This window comes from Muscardinus avellanarius (genome assembly GCF_963383645.1).
Source record: "Muscardinus avellanarius genome assembly, chromosome: 4".
In the NCBI taxonomy this organism is placed as follows: domain Eukaryota; kingdom Metazoa; phylum Chordata; class Mammalia; order Rodentia; family Gliridae; genus Muscardinus; species Muscardinus avellanarius.
Window position 1 is genome coordinate 40,579,327 of NC_137789.1, and position 21,233 is coordinate 40,600,559.

At 35.0% G+C, this 21,233-nt stretch overlaps 1 protein-coding gene across 3 annotated transcripts in view; it reads right to left on the reverse strand.

Annotated features, from left to right (window-relative positions):
• VPS13B (vacuolar protein sorting 13 homolog B) overlaps positions 1–21,233 on the reverse strand; it is a gene marked incomplete at both ends in the record, with an annotated part of 689,491 nt that overhangs the window by 510,679 nt on the left and 157,579 nt on the right. For all 3 annotated transcript variants that reach the window (XM_080693506.1, XM_080693505.1, XM_080693507.1), the window contains 2 exons: positions 6,323–6,496; positions 7,478–7,612. In XM_080693506.1, coding sequence (XP_080549632.1) covers positions 6,323–6,496; positions 7,478–7,612 — 309 coding nt within the window. The remainder of the gene's footprint in view (positions 1–6,322; positions 6,497–7,477; positions 7,613–21,233) is intronic.

Here is a 21,233-nt window from a genome sequence, read left to right on the forward strand (position 1 = left end):
TTCTGGAAGAGTATCACAATCACCTAGTTTTATTTTGTAATCTTAAGAAAATGTTATTTTGAGTTTAAAACACCAAAAGAAAAAACAGCACATCATCTGACCTAAATAAGTAACTGATGTCATCCAGATTCTTCAAAATATATCTTCTTTATTAATAAAGGACCAAAATAAATTAGGTAAAATTCAACAAGATTGAGTATGGAGATTTCAATACAGGTTTATAAAGAAGTGGAGATATATAAAATGTGGAAAATTATATTGAGTAATACATATTTTTTAAAAAAAGCCTATGGTGCCGGGCGTGGTGGCGCACGCTTGTAATCCCCGCGCTTGGGAGGCTGAGACAGGAGGATAGCGCTGGTTCGGAGCCAGCCTTGCTGGCTTAAGTGACCCTGTTTCCAAATTTAAAAAAAAAAAAATAGGTCTGGGAGTGTAGCCCAGAGGTAGAAGGGCTTCCAGGAACCCCAGTACCACCAAAAAAAAAAAAAAAAAAAAGCCTATGGTTTCCAGTAGCACAAAAACTCAAGGAAAATAGCAACAAAAATTAAGCACACTATAGAAAACTTAAAAGTATACGCTCCATATTATATGGAAGACTGTTTTAAAATTTGGAGCACCATTTTAAAAGAGACATTTTCAAACATGTAGTGGAAATAATTAGTATGGCAATGTATCTGAATCATAAGGAAAATGGCTGAATTAAACTCATGATGTTTAGCCTGTGATATTCAGGCATTTTTAAATCCTGATGATACAATGATAAGCAACCAGTGGCTAACTCTGGAACTGCTGTCAAGTGGTAAAGACAGACTACATAAATACACACTATTATAAGAAAAATACAGTGAGCCATGAAAGAATGTTAACAGACCTACTTAAACTGGGTTGAAGGGAAGAAGAGAAAGGAGGTATCAGGGGAAAATTTCTTTAAGAAATAGATGTGGAACTAGACCAAACTGGCATTAAACAGGTATAGAAAGGGCAAAGACAGTTTTGAAAAGACAAAATATATAAAAGTACAATCACCATAGAGAAACTGAAAAACTCAAGAAACTATAGAGCAAATGGGAGACTCCTAATACTGGCCGAGCAACTAACAGGATGATCACCAAGCTTTTTTTATTCTAAGTTGATGGTGCTTCAGGAGTATTTTATATTCCTAACTAGCAAACACAACATTAAAGTATATTCATACATTAATGCCATGATTACCAAAGACGTAGAACTTATTAGCAAGCAGAATCTGCTAAAAATACAGCACATGTAAAAGAGCCAAAGCATGTATGTAAAAGGTAAGAAAACCATTTAGGACCAATTCAAAAATAGTATATATCAATTACTGTCAACAAATGCTTCAACCTATGAAGAAAGTAGAGAAGCTATTTCTATTTCTTTATTTTGCTTCCAAGATTTATGCAAAAATAAGAAATGTTACACACTGAATTCCCACAAGGCCCTCAGATCCTTCACTATAATCAGTCAGTGAAGTGCAAGATGCAGTCAAACAGGAAAGAGGGTAAAGTGAGAAGGAAGCAGTTAATACTTCAAAGGCAAAGCAATATTAGGAGATTTGGAAAGTGGAATTCCTTTGACAGTGCATATATACATTTTACACACACACACACACACACACACACACATACACACACACAACACACACACTGTGTATGACATTAAATACTAAACCAAGGTGTGTTCTACCACTGAGCTATGCTTCCAACCCTATTTTATTGTTTAGTTTAAAACAGGGTCTCGCAGCCAACCGTGGTGGCGCATGCTTGTAATCCCAGCATTCAGGAGGCTGAGACCAGAAGATCCTGGTTCGCGGACAGCCTCAGCTACTTAGGCCCTCCGCAACTTAGTGAGACCCTGTTTCAAAATAAAGAATAAAAAATAGGGCAGGGGGTGTAGCTCAGAGGTCAAATTCCTTTGGGTTCCATCTCCAGACCTGCAAAAAAACAAAACAAAACAAAACAAAAACAGTCTCGCTAAATTGCTGAGGTCCTCACTAAGTTGCTGAGGCTGACTGTGAACCTATGATCCTCCTGTTTTAAGCTTAAAAACACTGGGATTACAGGCCTAAACCACCATGCCTGAATCATAGTGCATTATTATGAAGTAAGAAAGGAGGTCCTCCAAGGTAAATACTTTTAAGACTGGTGATACAGTGTTTAGCAATGTAGATTCTAAAAGGCAAAACAGTAAACAAAATAGCCTGAAGCCCAACTTTATTTCAGAGTGTTACTCAGTAAGCAGGTGAATTAATCACTTAAAATCTAGACATCTATTTCTTCCTCTGTAAGACCCAAATAATATGCTATGCCTAGAATAGCCCTGTTTTATAAACAAGATAATTTAGGTGAAAGTGATTTTTAAACTATAAAACTATTTTTATAATGAGTTTTATATCATTCATGTTTTACTAAGTCATACTAATTCCTAATTCCCACAAGTAAAGTTGTCTACTCCCTCACATTCTGAAAATAATATCAAAGGACTCTGCCTCGCTAGGCATGGGAGCATATACCTGTAACCTCAGTACTTGGGAGGCTGAGACCTGAGGATCATAGGTTTGAGACCAGCCTCAGCAACTTAGCAAGACCCTATTTCAAGATAAAAAATAGGTCTGGGGTGTAGCTCAGAGGCAAAATACCCCTTAGTCCAATTCCCAGTGACACACACACACACACACACACACACACACACACACACACACACCTGCCTAAGATAAATTAATCTCAAAATTCACATCTATATAACACCCACAATATTTTCTGGTCCTCAGTTTTAATTCCTTGTCCTGCAATTTGAGAACATATTTAAAATGGCAACTGTCGTCCACACATAATGCCATGATGTTAAGGAGCCATTCAGCAAGATCATCATTAGAATCTACAAACCCATGGGGAAAGTTCATTGACCATGTCACCTAGACATCTATCTGTTTCTGAAAAAGCCAGTAGGAACAACTTGCTCTGCTCTTCAATTTTTAATCTAGAAGGATTTAATTATCCAGCCCTAGAATATTTTCTTGTCCCTCTTCTCCCTCCTCCATAAAACTGGGGATAAAATTCAGGGGTGCTCTACGACTCACAGGTGTATCACCACCCTTTTTATTTTTTATTTTCAGACATGGTCTCACTAAACTGCCCAAGCTATTCCCAAACTTGCAATCCTCCCCCAAATCTGGGATTACAGGCATGAGCTATAGTGCAAAAAAAAAAAAACCTTTTATTTTTTTTAACATGAGGAAAGACTTCTACTTTATCTAATATTTATTAGATGTTCCAGTCTCCAAAAAATAAAGAAAATTAAATGCAATCTTCATTTACTTGCTCATTCATTCACTAAATAATTACTGTTAGCCTACTGTCTGCTAAGTATTATTCTAGACATTAACATCTTTTAACTTATGTTAAAACTGGCTTTAAAATACTTATGAGCTCTCTAAACCATATCATAAATACCTAAGCCATGAATGTGGGTGGTAGTTTCAAGGTAGATAAAAAATTTAAATGTAAAAATATTCTAAATGAGGTATGTTAATGTAGTATAAGTAAAAACACACTGTATTTTATAATTAAAACAACCCAAAGGAGTATTTTCAAAGCACCAAATATGTGATTACATTAAAATTTATGCACAAATTCATAAACATCACTAAGCATAACACTAATGTTAAAGATGGCGAATTTCCTTAATAGCAATAAAAATGCAAAACTTTACCCTATGAATATTATATATTTTTTCTTATGCTAGCTTGCTTTTAGACCCATAATTAGTCAGAAATACAGACAAATGTCTGGGGTGGTGGCACATGCTTGTAATCCCAGGATTTGGTAGGCTGAAACAGGAGGATTGTGGTTTGTGGAGAGCATTAGCTCTCCTTTGCAACTCAGTGAGACCCTGTTTCAAAATAAAGAATACAAAATACAAAATAGGGCAGGGGGTATAGCTTGGAGGTAGAATGCCCCAGTACTGAAAAAAAAGGCAATTTTGTGACTCTAGAAATGTATTTAAACTACAAAGAATAATGGAAATATTCTTATGAGAAAGGTCATATTATTTCTTAAACATGCTTGACTTGTGATTTACTCTGTTTGCATGGCAAACAAAAAAACGAGAAGATCCTATCCAATTAAGGATATGTGGGAAGCCTGACATATTTGCACACACTTGTAATGCCAGTACTCTGGAGAGTGAGATAGGAGGACCACAGGTATATGGCCAGCTTCAGGCAACTTAGTGAAGCCCTCTGCAAGTTAGTGAAATCCTGTTTCAAAATAAAAATTAAAAAATAGGTCTGGGAGTATAGTTCAGAAGTAGAACACGCCTGGGTTCAACTGCAAATAACACACACACAGAATATATGGGAGATTCAAATAAAATTAGTCCCTGCCAGGCTGGGCGTGGTGGCACACGCTTCTAATGGCAGAGCTTGGGAGGCTGAGACAGGAGGATCACACAGGTTCAAAGCCAGCCTCAGCTACTTAGTGAAACCCTGTTTCCAAATAAAGTATATTAAAAAAAAAATTAGTCCCTGCCTAGGTATCAAAATTACAACTGAAAGCTTAGTCATTTTGATTAATATCTTAATAATTTAAACATCTGACAAAACGTGCCCAAGCTACCATGGGTGAAATTATATAACAGAATTTACAAAACAACATATTTAAGGGACATAATTAAATAGGCATTAAAAAAGAGAATTTATTTAACCAATAATACCATATTCTCCTAAAGCAGCCGTAGGCAAATCACACAGACCAAATGTGGCCTTTCTGTTTTTATAAACAAAGTTTTATTGGAACAATGTCACATCTATTCATTTATATATTATCAATTGCTATTTTTGTGCTACAAGAGATGAACTAAATAGTTGAGGCAAGAAACCATATGGTGTTTTTTGGCCTTTTGTGAAAGTATTTACCAATCCCTGTCATAAATACCCATAAGCACAGTCCTAATGTGGGTTTTGGGTTCATCCTTACAATGACCAGGCTAAACGGTGCCTTCCTTTTTTTTTTTTCTTTTTTTTTCTTTTTTTTTTTTTTGTGGTACTGGGGTTCCTGGAAATCCATCTACCTCCGGGCTACACTCCCAGACCTATTTTTATCCTTTTATATTTGGAAACAGGGTCTCTTAAGCCAGCAAGGCTGGCTTCAAACCTTAGCTATCCTCCTGTCTCCACCTCCCAAGCACAGGGATTACAAACATGTGCCACCATGCTCCGCAGTGCCTTCCTTTTGAGTGTTGTGTTTAGAACCTTGATGACAGAGCATGCTCAGACAGCCTTCAATACTAATCTCCAGCTTCTAATGTGGATGCCATTCACCTGCAAATGATACTTCAATACAACTCATCATTTTATCTTTTTTCTGTACATATGCAATTGTCATTTACCTCTGTATAGTTCAGTGTTAAAAAGGTTAAAAAGTGTTAAAAATGTAAAATTATAAGTCTTTTTGTAGTTTCTCCTTTGAACTTTGTAATGCTTAACATTCTTTCTGTAAGCTATGGTACTTAATGAAGAATTTCCTAAGGGAGTTGTACACTTAAGCAGTGATTTGAAACCACTCACTGGCCAACTAATTATAAAGAAAAATCACACCCTCTACACCCTTTTAAGAAAACTCTATTTCACTATCTTATTTCTAGTCTCACTGATAGACAACCATGGTTTTGGTAACCACATACTGGCTAACTGGGCTCATGATTGATATTGGTTTCTATATATCACAACTTCTTTTCCTAGTCTTTATGATTTCCTTCTGATATCACTTCTCAATAGTAGAGGCATGGTTCTGTTATTATGATATCAAATAAAATGAAACAGATCCTAGTACTATTAATAAAAATATAACTTTAAGAAATGAAGTCATAACCTCTGAGTAGAATTTCTGGATTTTGTTTTATGGTTTCACTATCAAAATTTTTTCCTTTCTACAGAACTATAGAAGCTGCAGGCATCTAATACTGATATGGCAAACAGTGGGACACAAACTGCTATACACCAGAAAAATATGTATTATATGACATAATATATTATTACGCTCAGTGGGAATCTGTAGATATAACTCTGAGTTTCAGTGCTATATATAATATTAAATTCTGTAATATAAGAAAAATAAAAATCATTACATTTTAAAAAATTTTAATTATCAAAAATGATACAAAAATATTTTATTTGAATTTTGGAAAAGCACAACTGCAGAGGCTATCCCAATGAACACAAATTGCTTAAAAAAATACAGCCCAATTCTAAAAGCTTTTCTGGAAAAGAAAATGCAAAATGAGGGAATAATGACAGATTAGTACTTACCAGAATTGTGGCAGTAGTCCATATGTTGTGGAACTTGGATTGTGAAGGCTATCAAATCTGGAGCTAACAGGGATTCTGGCTTTCTACTCTCATTGAGCCACTTGGTACTATGAAGGTCTTTAGTATCAGAAGGACCCTGAAGCAAGGGGATCAACTTCTCTTTCCCACTGTCACCTGAATTAAAAATGTTATAAAATATCTAATAAAAACCACCAACAAATATTAAGTAAAATACACAAGTAGAATTAGAATGCTTTATCTTAAAATATACCAATACCATAACAATTCAATTATATTTGATACTTTTAGCTATAGTTATACTCTAAGGAGTCACACTGATAAAGTCATTTTAACTTGTAAAATTAAGTTTCAACATCTTATTAATGAAGGTCAAATATGTTCAGAAAAGTTTATAGAAGGAAACAGAAACATATTATCTTCTAAAAAGTTCAACAGAATCTGTACCATTATAAACTTCTCTTGAGCCAGGTATGTTGACACATACCTGCAATCCCAGTACTTGGGAGGCTGAGACAAGATGATTCCAAGTTCAAGAGCAGCCTCAAAAACATAGTGAGACTCCTAGCAACCTAGGGAGACCCTGTTTCCAAATAACAACAACAACAACAATTAAAATAACTGGGGCATAACTTGAAGATAGAATGCCTCTGAATCCCTGAATTCAGTCCCCAGTAGCAAAAAAGAAAAAAAAAACTACCCTGAAATTGTATTTGTGAAGAAAAGTCAATTTAAAGTAGATATTACAAAATAAAACACTGGTAGGAAGGTGAAGTCAATTACAAGTAAATTTTTAAAAGCTGGATTTTACTAATTGTATCATATTAGCATTTTATTTTGTATTTAGGTGTCATATCCTAAGTTCTAAGAAGAATAAAAGTATTATATTCCTTTATTTTTTCTATCCCTAAAAATGATAAAATTATGCAAAGTTTTTCATCAGTAAAAATTAACTTATTAAAGACAGGAAGTATCATCCAGCCACTATTAAATTTTTAAGTAAAAGTTTTTAAAAATTAGAACTTCTGATTCATAGGAACAATGAGTAAATTCTTGTTTCACTACTGCTCCTTGTAAAATGCAAGGCCAATTCTCCTATACAGGCAATAAAGTTTTACATGGTCCAGCTGCACATACCTGGAGCTTTGGCACAAATTTTTATTGATCCCATGGTCCCAGAGGCACATTTGACCAATGATGTGCTGCAGTACTTCAATTCAACATTCTGGATTGAGCCCTCAAGAGTTGGCAAGGGATTCTTAGATTTCACACCTAATAAAAGAAAACTGCAAATGTACTAGCCGATTGAATTTAAATAATTTTTATACTCCTTCACCAAGGCATTAAACTTAATTATACTTTAATTATCTACCTCAGATGTTCTTACAGTATTTGTGTTAGGTTTCAGAGTTCAGTGTTAAAAAGGTGAAAGGATGCAATTTTAAAATAAATGGGCTGAACTCCCATAATTCTACTTACACAGTCAGCTCTTGATTAGTCAAGCTCAAGAAATAAAACTAAATGTACAAATATTTACTTAAAAAAGAAGTTTTAAAAATCATATTTGGCTTTAGAATATGTAGTAAGATTTTTCTTTCTAGAACAAATTTAACTGAGTTTTAGGTTTCATTTTAGCATAGACATTTACACACAAAACTACCTAAATAAATAAAATATTTTGCTCAGTTGGGATGAAGAAATTAGAAAAAATAGGCCAAAAACAAGGAAGCAGAGACAGTGGTATCTGCTAGAAATGTTAGTATTTACCTTTTGGGTTACCTGATAAAAATCTGTACACAATGATTACCATAAGTAAATGGCTGAGAGATGGCTGAGAAAACTTAATTTGGTCATGAAGGGTAGGTGAGAATTTATATAGGCACAGAAACCTATAGAACATTATTTGATGGTATTGATAACCACTACAATGATGATAGTAATATTGATCTCTAATCAGTTAACATTTTCTAATGATTTACTATGGGTTATGCACACAAAACTCATTTAATCCTCCAGGCAGGGCAAGGTGGCACATGCCTGCACTCGCAGTACTTGGGAGGCTGAGACAGGAGGATCACAGGTTCAAGGGCAGCCTCTACAATTTAGGAAAGTCACTCAGCAACTTAGGGAGACACTGTTTCAAAGTAAAATAGGGCCATGGGTGTGGTAGCTCAAAGGCAAAATGTGTCTGTGTTCAACCTCAAGTACCAAAAAAAAAAAAAAAGAAAGAAAGAAAAAATCTTCATTTATCCCCATGAAAATGACCCATTATATAGATACTAAGGTCTTCATTTTCTAGATGAGGATTCAACAGATTAAAGAAATTAACTAGCTTTTGAAAAAATTAATACAGTTAGTAAATGGCAGAGCATAGGTGAGACAGTCCAACCATCACACAAAACTTGTGCCTTTTACTAATAATTCTGCTCAAATTCCTCAATACCCAAGGACAAAATTTCCCTTCTTTTCTGCATTCCACATTTAGGTTAAATAATAGTATCTTTTATATTTCAAAATTAAGAAAATCATAAACTAGCTAGGAGTAGGATTATAGGCATGCTGTTATTTGTGTTTTATTTTTGTTGTTTAGCCTGTCTTTTTATGAAATAACTTTTTCTCAGATTCCATTGAATATGCATGAATTGTATAGAAATACTTGGGTTGTTTCTTTTTTGGCCACAATGAGTACAAAAATAGCTATTAAACTGTCAGAGCATCTCATATATTTGTTGTGGCAGGAAAGAAAAGATGAACATGAGGTTAATCTGCTTTTGGTTATCCTGGATATTGTGTTCCCTTACTGATTCTCAAAATTGCATTATCATACAAAATTTTGATTCTTTCTATAATACAAGAAGAGCAAGTGATTAAGAAAAAAAGAAAAAACAGGCTTTGATGTGCAGTAAATTATGTACAATACCTGACTTTAAACTATACTACAAAGCCACTGTGATAAAAACAGCACGGTACTGGCACTAAAACAGATACACAGACCAATGGAGCAGAATAGGTGACTCAGAAACAAATCCACACACTTACAGCCAATTCATTTTTTACAAAGAAACAAAAAACATACACTGGAAAAAGATAGCCTGTTCAACAAATGGTGTTGGCAAAATTGGTTAACCATATGTAAAAAAAAATGGAAATAAACCCCACTTTCTCACCCTACACAGAGTCAATTCAAGATGGATCAAAGACTTGGAAATTAGACCAGAAACCTTGAGGCTCCTTGAAGAGGGCATAGGGTCCAACAATGCAACACATAGGCACAGATAAACACTTTCCCAAGACCCCAAAGGCACAACAAATTAAAAGGCAAATCAATACCTGGGATTGCATGAAACTGAAGAGTTTCTGTTCAGCAAAGGAAACTGTCAAGAACCTCAATCGAGAGCCAACAGAATGGGAGAAGATTTTTGCCAACTATTCCTCCAATAGAGGACTAATATCTAGAATATACAGAGAACTAAAAAAACTCAGCATTAAGAAAACAAATAACCCAATTTAAAAAATAGGCAAGTGAACTAAATAGACACTTCATGAAAAAAGAAATTCAAATGGCCAATAAATGCATGAAAAAATTCTCAACATTATTGGCAGTCAGATAGATGCAAATCAAAACTACCCTGAGATTTCACCTAATGCCAACTAGAATGACAACCATTCAAAATACAAACAACAAATGCTGGTGAGGATGTGGAGAAGTAGAAACTCTAAAACATTGTTGGTGGGATTGCAAATTAGTACAACCACTCTGGAAAACAGTATGGAGAATCCTCAAAAGAATGGGAACAAATTTACCATTTGAACCAGCAATACCATTGCGGGGTATCCACCCAAAAGAAAGAAAACCAAACTACCGAACTAATGCATGTGTATCTATGTTCATAGCCCTACAATTCACCATTGCCAAACTGTGGGACCAGCCAAGATGTCCATCAAAAGATGAATGGATTACAAAACTGTGGGATATGTACACAATGAAATTTTACTCAGCCATAAAGAAAAACACAATTACATTATTTACAGGTTAATGGATGGAACTGGAGAACATTATGCTAAGTGAGATTAGTCAGTCACAAAAATAAGAAATCAGATGCTTTCCCTAATATGCGAAAGCTAGGAAGAAATGGGTAAGAGGAAGAACTCTAAATGAAGAAGATTCTATAGATAAGCAAATAAGGCAACCTAGCTGAGGAGATGGGAGGGGGGAAGAGGGAAACTTTAAAGCACATGATGCATTTAAACAAACATATCAAAGTCAATCACTAAGCCAAACATGGAAAGGAGGGAGAGGGAGAGAGTGGAACAGGAATTGGGTAAGGGCTAACTGGATGATGTGTGCATGTATGTCTCCACCATCTTTTATCCCATTATGACTAAGCCGGGCGTGGTGGCGCATGCTTGTAATCCCAGTGCTTGGGAGGTGGAGACAGGAGGATCTTACAGGTTTGAAGCTAGTCTTGCTGGCTTAAGAGACCCTGTTTCCAAATAAAAATATAAAATAGTTCTGGGAGTGTAGCCCGGAGGTAGAAGGGCTTCCAGGAACCCCAATACCACCAAAAAAAAAAGGGAAGAAAGAAAGAAAGAAAAAAAAGATGTATGACTACAATGCACCAATAAAACATTTTTTTTAAAAAAAGATAACCTAAAAGGCTACTTGAAAAAAAAAAAAAAAGACAGGTCTCTACTTCAGAAGATTTATCACTGATGAGATGGTATGGGTGGTCCTGTTATTTGTGTTCTTGATGACTGCCATTCCAACTGGAGTGAGATGGAATATCAGTGTATTTTTGGTTTGCATTTCCCTGAGAACTAGAAATGTTGAACATTTTTTCATATACTTGCTGCTCATTTTTATTTCTTCCTTTAAAATATGTTTAGTTAATTTGCCCACTTATTGATTAGGTTGTGACTTTTTGGTGTTAAAATTTGAGTCCTTTATGCCGGGCGTGGTGGCGCACGCTTGTAATCCCCGCGCTTGGGAGGCAGAGACAGGAGGATCGCGCAGGTTCGAAGCCAGCCGCTCGCGCTGGCTTAGGAGACCCTGTTTCCAAACAAAAATGTAAAAGTAGGCCTGGGAGTGTAGCCCGGAGGTAGAAGGGCTTCCAGGAACCCCAGTACCACCAAAAAAAAAAAAAAAAAAATTGAGTCCTTTATATATTCTGGGCATTAATCTTCTGTCAGGAGTACCTGACAAAGATTTTATTCCATTTTGTAGGTTCTCTCTTCATGCTCTTATCTCCTCTACTGTTAAAAAGCTTTTCAATTTGATGCCATACCATTTATTACTTCTTGGTTTTATTTCCTGAGCTTTAGTGGTCTTATTGAGGAATTTTGTACCTGTGTTCATTAGATAGGCTTTCAGTCATTCCTCATGTTTCTAGCCTCATCTGCATTCCTACCTTCAAAATGGCTGCTTTCTGTAATCTTATCTTTCTAGGTTTGATTGAGGATTAATTTGTTTCTTAGTTTCATCACCACAGGCCCTTTTCCCTGTTCTGATAACCCTACTCCTACTACTTGCTCATTGATTATCTATCTTCCAAAATTAGATAATACCTCTTCAGGAGCCGTCTGTTCTGCTGTTATATTTTTATTTTTACTTCAGTACTTGCTAATGAGTACCACACAGTATGTCTATTTCAACTGTGTGCTATGAGTTAAATACTTAAACAGTAACTAGAGTAATTTTGGACTCCGCAAGTAACAGTAATGAATAAGGACTTGCCTTAAGCCACCTAATTACTAGGTAGGTAAGTAATTATTTCCATATATGAAGTCACATTTAGTTAGTTTCAGAGATCTAGCTCTTTCATTGTACCATGATGCTTCCCTCACAGCTTTCCTTTCACCCTTTCAGAGAGCAGCATTCATGTAGAACACAACATTCGACAGCACTAAGGCTCCCCCCTCTTATCTCCCTAGTGCTTACAATTGAGGGTGTTTTACAGTTTCAATTTGATGATGGAATAGAAAGAAACCAAGAGTATTATTATTATTTTTTTTTTTTTGGTGGTACTGGGGGTGGAACCCAGAGGATTTCTACCTCCAAGCTACACCTCCAGCACTATTTTCTTCCTTCCTTCCTTCCTTCCTTCAACAAAAAAATTCCATTCCTTCCTTCCTTAAACAAAAAAAAAAATTATGTCTTTTAGAGGAAAATGAATGGTACTGAGGAGCTTAGACTTGTAATCAAACCCAGCAGTAACGTGGTAGCCTTTCCCCTTACAGCTAAATGGTATTCAAGGAAATCTAAGCCAGGTGTGGTGGTGCACGCTTGTAATCCCAGCATTCGGGAAGCTAAGACCAGAGAATAATGGTTTGAGGACAGCCTCAGCTACTTAGCAAGGCCCTTTGCAAATCAGTGAGAATCTGTTTCAAAATAAAAACACTAAAAAATAGGGGCTGGGGGTATAGCTTGAAGGTACAATGGCCCTGGGTTCTATCCTCAGTACCACAAAAAGTGTGTGTGTGTGTGGGGGGGTGTCTAGTGAGAGTCAGAAATCTGTTTACCCAGGGTGATTGCAACAAGCCACCTTACCTCCACCATCACAATGTCAATGGAGATTTCATGAAAAAAGAAATAGGACATGTTATGATTTGGGTCTGTAATGTCCCTAAAAAGCTCATGTGTTGAAACATGTCCTTAATGTAGCAAGATTCAGAAGTAGGGTATGCTGAGGAACTAGGCCACTGGGGACAGGGTCCTGGAGACTATATATGTCCCTGGCTCACTCCCCCTCTCTCTCTACTTCCAGTAGTCATGACTCAGACTATTCTTTTCTCTCTGCCACTTACTCTGCCACTGCAGTTTTTGTGTTGGAGCTGACTATCAACTAAACCTCTAAAACTCCGGGCCCAAATAAACCTTTCCTCCTCCAAGTTGTGCTTGTTGAGCATTTTTGGATTCAGGGAAGGAAAACCTGACTAAAACAAGCAATTCTAACATTCCAAGCAGGAAGGTATCAATGGACATTCCAAGAGCCAGAATTTCCACACTAGGCCAGAAGTAACAAGAATCACCCTGACCTTAGATACCAACAGGAGCCAACTAGAAAACCTAGGCTTCTATGACCATGTGGCAATAACAAAGAGGCATTATGTCCCCTTCCACTGTTGGAGCGTTTTCAGAAAAAGCCAATTAAATCCACAGATTTAAATAAAACCTAAAATCTCAGAACACAGTATCTAAATATCTGGGTTTTAATCAAAAAACATTCTTCACATCAAACACCAAAAAGATCCCAAACTGAAGGAAAAAGATAATACATATCCCTGAAAAATTAAACAGATGTGGGATCTAAGATTTTAAAGCAGCTATCATAAAAAATAACTCAATTAGTAATTAAATGTATGTTTAGAACAGATTTTAGCAAGTAAACAAGAAGCCATTCAAAAAAAATATAAAAATGAACAAAAAAAATTTTAGAACTGAAAATTTTAACATGCAAAACAAGAAACTTAATGGATCCAGCATTCTTTTCTTGAGTCCAAAAGGAGAAGAGGCAGAGAAAAGTCCTTGGAAAAGCAAAGGCCTGAACAACTTCAATTTTGGCAAAAGATGTAATTCGAAGGTACAGACGTAGAGCTAACAGGGCCACATGCCTGTAACTCCAGTACTTGGGAGGCTGATCCAGGAGGATCACGAATGCCAGGCCAGTCTCAAAAACTTGGCAAACCTCTTAGCAACTTAGTGAGACCTTAATTCAAATAAATACATAAAAAAGGACAGGGGCTGTAGCTTAGAGGTAGAATGCCCTGAACTCAATCTTCAGAACACCCTCCCCCAAAAAAGGCAGAGCAACCCCCAAACAGAGTAAATACAAAAATATACAAAGACATGAAAAATTTCTGAAAATTAAAGAAAAAAAATCTTGAAAAAAGCAAGTATAAAATAACACTTTATACATATGGAAGAAAATTATTCAAGTGACAGCATATATTTCATTAGAAACCATAAAAATTAAAAGAAAATGGCACGACATTTTCCATCTGCTAAAAAAAAAAAAAGAACCAAAAAACACATATCAAGTAAAAACATCTTTTAAGAATGAAGTAGAAAAGTAGAAATACCCAAGTAAAGAGAAACTGAGAAAGTCTGTCACCGGCAAATCTACCATGGAAGCTAAAGTTTAATTCTCCAAACATGTAATAAAGGATTAAATTTTTAAAACTGTAATATTTGGAAAGAATATGAAAAGCTAAGCTAAGGTAACCATAATAAAGTTTTTTCCTCTTGAGTCTTCAAAACTATGTTTCATGTTGAAGCAAAATTAGTATAATATGTGGTTATCAATATGCATAGAAGAAATATTTTAGGCAAATATAAGCAAGGGAGTACAGACGTAAATGGAGGGAAGTAGGGTTCGAAAACAGACAAAAGGGGGAGAAAGAATAGGGAGCTCAAACAAGCCAACACAAAATGGTAAACTTAAGACCTAGTACATTGTTTCACTTGCTATGACTGACGGTCAGCTAATTAAAATCCAAAATTTGTTAACTGGATCAAAAACCATTATTCAACTGTATGCAGTCTATAAGAAATTATTCTCAAATATACCAACATGGGTGAAATGAAAAAATGAAGAAAGTATAGTTGTCAAGTATTAATGAGTAAATAGTAGAACATGTGACATACTATATCACATCAAGTAGGGTGGCTATGTATAAAAAAAATAACTGTTAGCAGATGTGTAGCGAAATGGGAACACTCATATACTGGGACTAGGGATAAAATATGCAGCTGTTGTGGAGAACAATTTGGCAAGTAATCGAAAAGTTAAACATGGAGACACTATAGGACCCATCAATTACACTCCTACTGTAATGCCAAAGAGAATTAAAAATATATGCTCACAGAAAGAATGCACAAGAATGTTCCTTAGAAGCATTATTCTTAGTAGCCAAGAAGTAAAAACACCTCAAATGTTCAACTGAACTTATTTTTCTAAGTTATTAATGGATAAACAACATGTAGAATAACCATGCCTTGTAATATCATTACTCTACAAAGAAAAATGAAGTACTAAAACATACTACAAGTATGAACCCTGAAAACGGGATAAATGAAAGAAGCCAGACAGAACAGGTCACATACTGAATGATTCTGTTAATAGAAAATAATATTCGAAATTGGTAAAACCAAGGAAACACTGAATGGACTAGTTGCTAGGGGAGTGGGTGCTAAATAAACATGGGCTTCTTTGGGGAAGAGAAAAATGTTCTAAAAATAAAATGTTTTAATGATGGCTGCATGACTTTATGAGTACACTAAAAGCCTCAGAACTTCACATTTAAAAATGGGTAAAGCCAGTCATGGTGGCACATAATTGTCAGTGTTTGGGAGGCTAAAAGAAGAGAACTACAGATCCATGGCCAGCTTCAGCAATTTAGGGGAGCTTTGCACAGCTTAAAGTGTTTCAAAAAAATAAAAAATCGGGCCGAAGGTGTAGATCAGATGTAGAATGTCCCTGGGTTCAATTCCCAATACCACAAAAATAAATAAAAAATAGGTAAATGGTGCCAGGTGCCATGGTAAGCTAGCAAGACCATGTTTTAAAGTTAAAAATTAAAAAGAACCTGGGTATGGCTCAGGGTTCTATATATACATGCATATAGAAGTAATAAAATGAGTAAATGGTAATTTTTCGGTTATGTGACGTCTCAATTAAGAAAAATGTGAAAGTGTTTTGGTTTGGTTTATTTTTGGTACTGGGGATTGAACTCAAGGGCATTCTACTTCTGAGCCGCATCTCTAACCCTATTTTTATTTTATTTTATTTTATTTTGAAATATGGTCTCACTAAACCACTGAGGCTGGGCAATCCACCAGTCTCAGCCTACCAAATACTGGGATTACAGGTATGTACCACCATGCCTGGCTCCAAAACAGGTTATTTTAAAATTCATTTTCATTGAAAACATTGTATGTATTTACAAAGATATGTTTTAAGTATATTTATATTGTGGAATGGCTAACTGAATTACTCTGCATTACTTCATATGCTTATTTTTTGTAGTGAGAATGAATAAAATCTACTTTTAGCAGTTTTCAAGAATATACTACATTATTATTAACAATAGTGACTATACAATAGGACTCTCAAATTTATTTCTCCGGTTTACCTAAAACTCTGTTTACTTTATACTGTTTACTTTTAAAACTCTGTTGACTGACACCTCCTAGCCTCTGGCAACCACCATTTTACTCCACTTTTGTGATTTTAACTTTTGGATAACACATATGCATGAGATCATGTTGTATTTGTCTTTCTGTACCTGGCTTCTAGCACTTAGTAATGTTCTCTAGGTTCATCTATGTTGTCACAAAAAACAGGATCTTCTTTCATTCTGAGGTGACTTAGTTTTCCATTGCTTATTTCTCTAACATTTTATCTATTCATCCACTGATGGACACTTAAGTTGGTTCCATACTTGACCTATCATCAAACATGAGAAAGCAGATCTCTTTCCAACATACTGATTGTATTTCCAAGTAGTGGGGACTGATGGATCATATGGCAGGTCTAGGTTTAATTATTTGAGGCACCTCCATAATTTCTTCCATAAAGAATGTACTAATTTGCATTCCCACTAAGCGTATGGCCGGTTTCCATTTTCTCCACCTTCTTCCCAATGCCATCTTTCATCCCTTTGATAAGAGTGTGAGGAGATATCTCACTGTGCTTTTAGTTTGCATTATTCACCTGTGAGAGAGGATGGCACTGGGGATTAAATCCAGTCATTCTACCTCTGAGCTACACCCCCAACAGTGTGGTATACCTGGGCCTTACTGGGAATTGAACCCAGGAGCAATCTACCTCTGAGCTACACTACCAGCCCTTCTTACTTTTTGGTTTTGTTTGGTTTTAAAGCAGGGTCTTGCTAGGTTGCTGAGAGTCCCCCTACATTGCTGAGGCTGGCCTGTAATCCTCTGCTCAACCTCTTACATACTGGGATTACAGGTGTATACCACCATACCCAGCTTTAGTTTTTATTTTGAAACAGGGTTGCTATAAGTTGCTGAGGGCCTCCCAAGTTGCTGTGGCTAACCTCAAACATGGGATCCGCATGTCTCAGCCTCCCAAGTCCTGGAATTGCAGGTGTGCTCCGCCACACTGGGCTTTAGTTTGCATTTCTCTGATGCTGAGCATTCTTCTATGTGCCTGTTGGCCAACTGCCTATCTTCTTTTGAGAAATGTCCACTCAAATCCTTTACCCATTTTCATTTGGGTTGTTTCCATACTATTAAGTTGTTTAAGTTTCCCATATAATTTGAATATCAAACCCTTATTAGATAGATGGTTTCTAAATTTTCTACTACTCAACAGGTTATCTCTTCACTTTGTTGATTATTTCATTGGCTGTGCAAAAGATTTTCAGTTTGATATAATCCCATTTATCTACCTTTGGTTTTTACTACTATTTTTTAGAGTTCTTACCTTAAAAAAAAAGTTATTGGCTAGATCAATATCAGAAGCTTTTCCCTTTTTCTTCTAGTAGCTTTATAGTTTGGGGTCTTTCATCTAAGTTTTTAATCCAGTAGAGTTTCTTATTTGGTGTGGGGAGAGGTATTGGTTTGTTGCTGTTGTTATTTTAGTACTGAGAATTGAACCCAAGGGCATTCTATCTCCAGGCTATATCCTCAGTCCTCTTGTTTATTTTTTACTTTGAAACAGGGTCTTAGCTAGGTTGCTGAGGGTCTCACTAAATTGCTGAGGCTGGTCTCAAACCTGCAATTCTCCTGTCTCAGACTCTCAAGTACTGGGATTATAGGTGTGTACTACCATGTCTGGCTTTCTTTATTTTGTTTTTAACAGACACATACCTATACAAATACATAAAATAAAATATTTCAACATAGGTATATGTTGTATAATATGCAAATCAGGTTAAGTAGGATATCCATCACCTCATTTTATTATTTCTTTGTGATGAAACAAACATTCAAAATTCTCTCTTCTAGCTATTGAAAGATACATTATTAACTATAGGCACCCTACTGTGCAATATAACACCAGAATCTATTCTTTCTAACTGCAACTTTGTACAGAACAATTATTTTCATGTCAAATAAGGTAGATTTCAGAGCAAAAAAATACATATATAAGAACCAGTCTTCCAAAAAATAGCAATTTGAAATGTGCATTAACATAGAAATATAGAAAGCAGAAATAAAACTATACTGAGAAATAAACAAACTGATGATTATAGATGGATACATCAAAACCACTCTCCACAACTGATAGTACAATTACTCAGAATATCAAAAAAGATGCAGAGAAGTGAAAATATCATCAACCAACATCGTACATATTACAGAATAACAGCAACATACTTTTCAAATGCCCACAAAACACATAAAAGGATACACCATATCATTCTGGCCATAAATTAACCTCAAAGAAATTATAAGAACTAAGGTTATGTACAGTTTATTCTCTAATCATAATACTTTCAAATTAGAAATCAGTAAGAAAAATAATATAAAAATGACTCAGAAATTAACAGATCTATTTCAAAGGTCAAAGAAAAAGACTCAAGGGAAATTTTTAAAAATTCAACTGATAACTATATAATATATGAAAATTTGTGGGACACAATTAAAGTGGTGTGGAGAGACCTTTATAACACCAAAATCTTTACACTGGAAAACATAAGTCTCAAGTCAATACTCTAGGTTCTCATCACAAAACGCTATGGAAGAACAACAAAATGTATTCAAAGCAAAGAGAAAAAGGAAATAATAAAGATGGAAGAAATCAATGAAATATGCAGTTAAAACTAATAAAGAGCTGAGAGTGGTGGCACAGGGAGGCTAAGAAAAGAGGATCACAGGTTGGAGGACAGCCTTAGCAGTAGTAAGATTATCATCAACCTAGTGACACTGTTTCAAAATAAAAATAAAATAGGCTGGAGGTGTATCTCAGAAGTAAAATGGCCCTAGGTTCAATCCCTAGTACTACAAACAAAAGAAAGAAAATGAAATTAAACAATGTATTAATGTGTGTATAAATATAAATAACACACAAGAGCAAACTAGGGTTCATCCCAGGAATGGACAGCTGGCTCAATGTTGGAATTATCAATGTAACCCATATTAACAGGCCAAAGTAGAGAGTATAAAAGATATAATATCAACAGATGCAGAAAAAGAATTTAACAAAGTTCAACACAGATTCATGGTTTAAAAAAAATAGGAAAGTAGGAATAGAGAGCAATTTTCTCAACATAAGAGTGTCTACAAAGACGTTAAAACTCTTAATGGTAAAAAGCTGAATGCTTTCATACAAACATTGGAAGAGAGCCAAGGATTTCACTTTCAGTACCATTATTCAACATGATGCCAAAGCTGAAGCCAATGGGCTAAGAGAAAGGTATATAGATGTTAAAGAGGGAAAAAAGAAAACAAACAAAACAAAATTGCCCTTCTTCATTTGACATAAATATACTTACATCCCAAGGAATCTAAAATTAAAAATGAAGACCACCTAGAAAAAACAGGTATGTTTTATAAGACAAAGTATAAAATAAAAATAGACAAATCAGTATATTTCTATGTGCTAGCAATAAGTACATATACTTATACTAAAAAATGCAATACCATTTACAATCACTGAATAGAAGGAAATACATGTCAAACTAACAAAACATTGAGCATGTATATGCTAAAAAACTAAAAAATGTTGATTAAAGAAATCAAAGATGAGCCATATAGATAGAAGAGGTGTATAGTGTTCACAATTGGAATACTTCAACATAATGAAGATGTATTGTAGATAGACAATATTCTAAGTTTTTTACAGAAAAGAAAGGGAACTAGAATAACTAAAAACAATTCCAAAGAAACCTAATCAGAGAAATCAATCTACTTAATTTGAAGACTTATTATATTGTTAGATCAAACAGTACTGGTGAAAGAAAAACACATAGATCAGGAAAACAGAACAGAGAACCCAAGCAAGGACAAAGGCAAATTTGCAAAATAATTTTTGACAAAGGTGTAAATGCATATCAATGAAAGAAAGCCTACTCAAAAACAGTGCTGGAACAAGTGGACATCCATAGGCAAACTATTACCCTCAGTCTAGATCTACCAATTCAGAGGGAGAAAAAAATTCATAGGGAGATGTCCTTGGGAAGTAGAACTAGGCAAAGAGTTTTTAAACTTAACAACAAAATAGCAATTTGTAAAAGGAAAAAAAGAGGCCTAATCAAAATTATAAACATTTGTTTTATTGGAAAAAATGTTAAAAGAATGATAAAAAATTAGCAATGAGAAAGGATGTTTGGAAAGCATTTGTTCAAAAGGACAAGAATCTAGAAAATTTTAAGAATCTTCAAAACTCAACAGTAAAGACATAATATAATATTAAAATAAACTAAAATGAACAATATTCACTGAGGAAACATACAAATAGCAAGTAAGCATATAAAATGACATACAATATCATTTTGATTACCATCAGAGAAATATAAATTACAACTATAATAGGATATCATCACATACCTATTCCAAGGATTAAAATGCAAACAAATAAAGTACTAGTGAGTATATGAAGATACGGAAGTCATTATTGGTGGAAATGTGAATGGTACAGCCATACTGAAAATAGTTTGTTCCTTTAAAAACTAAATATGTAACTACCATAGAGCCCAGCAGTTCCACTTTGGGGCATTAATCTCAGAAAAATGAAAAATTATGTTCACATAAAAACTTGTATGCAAATATTGATAGCAGGTAATTAATAATAGCCAAAAAGTAGAAGGGGGAACACACACACATCCTTCAACAGATAAAAGGTTAAAAGGATATATCTATACCATAAAATATTATTCAGCAATAAAAACATACTATTGATACACACAACTTGGATAGATCTCCAGA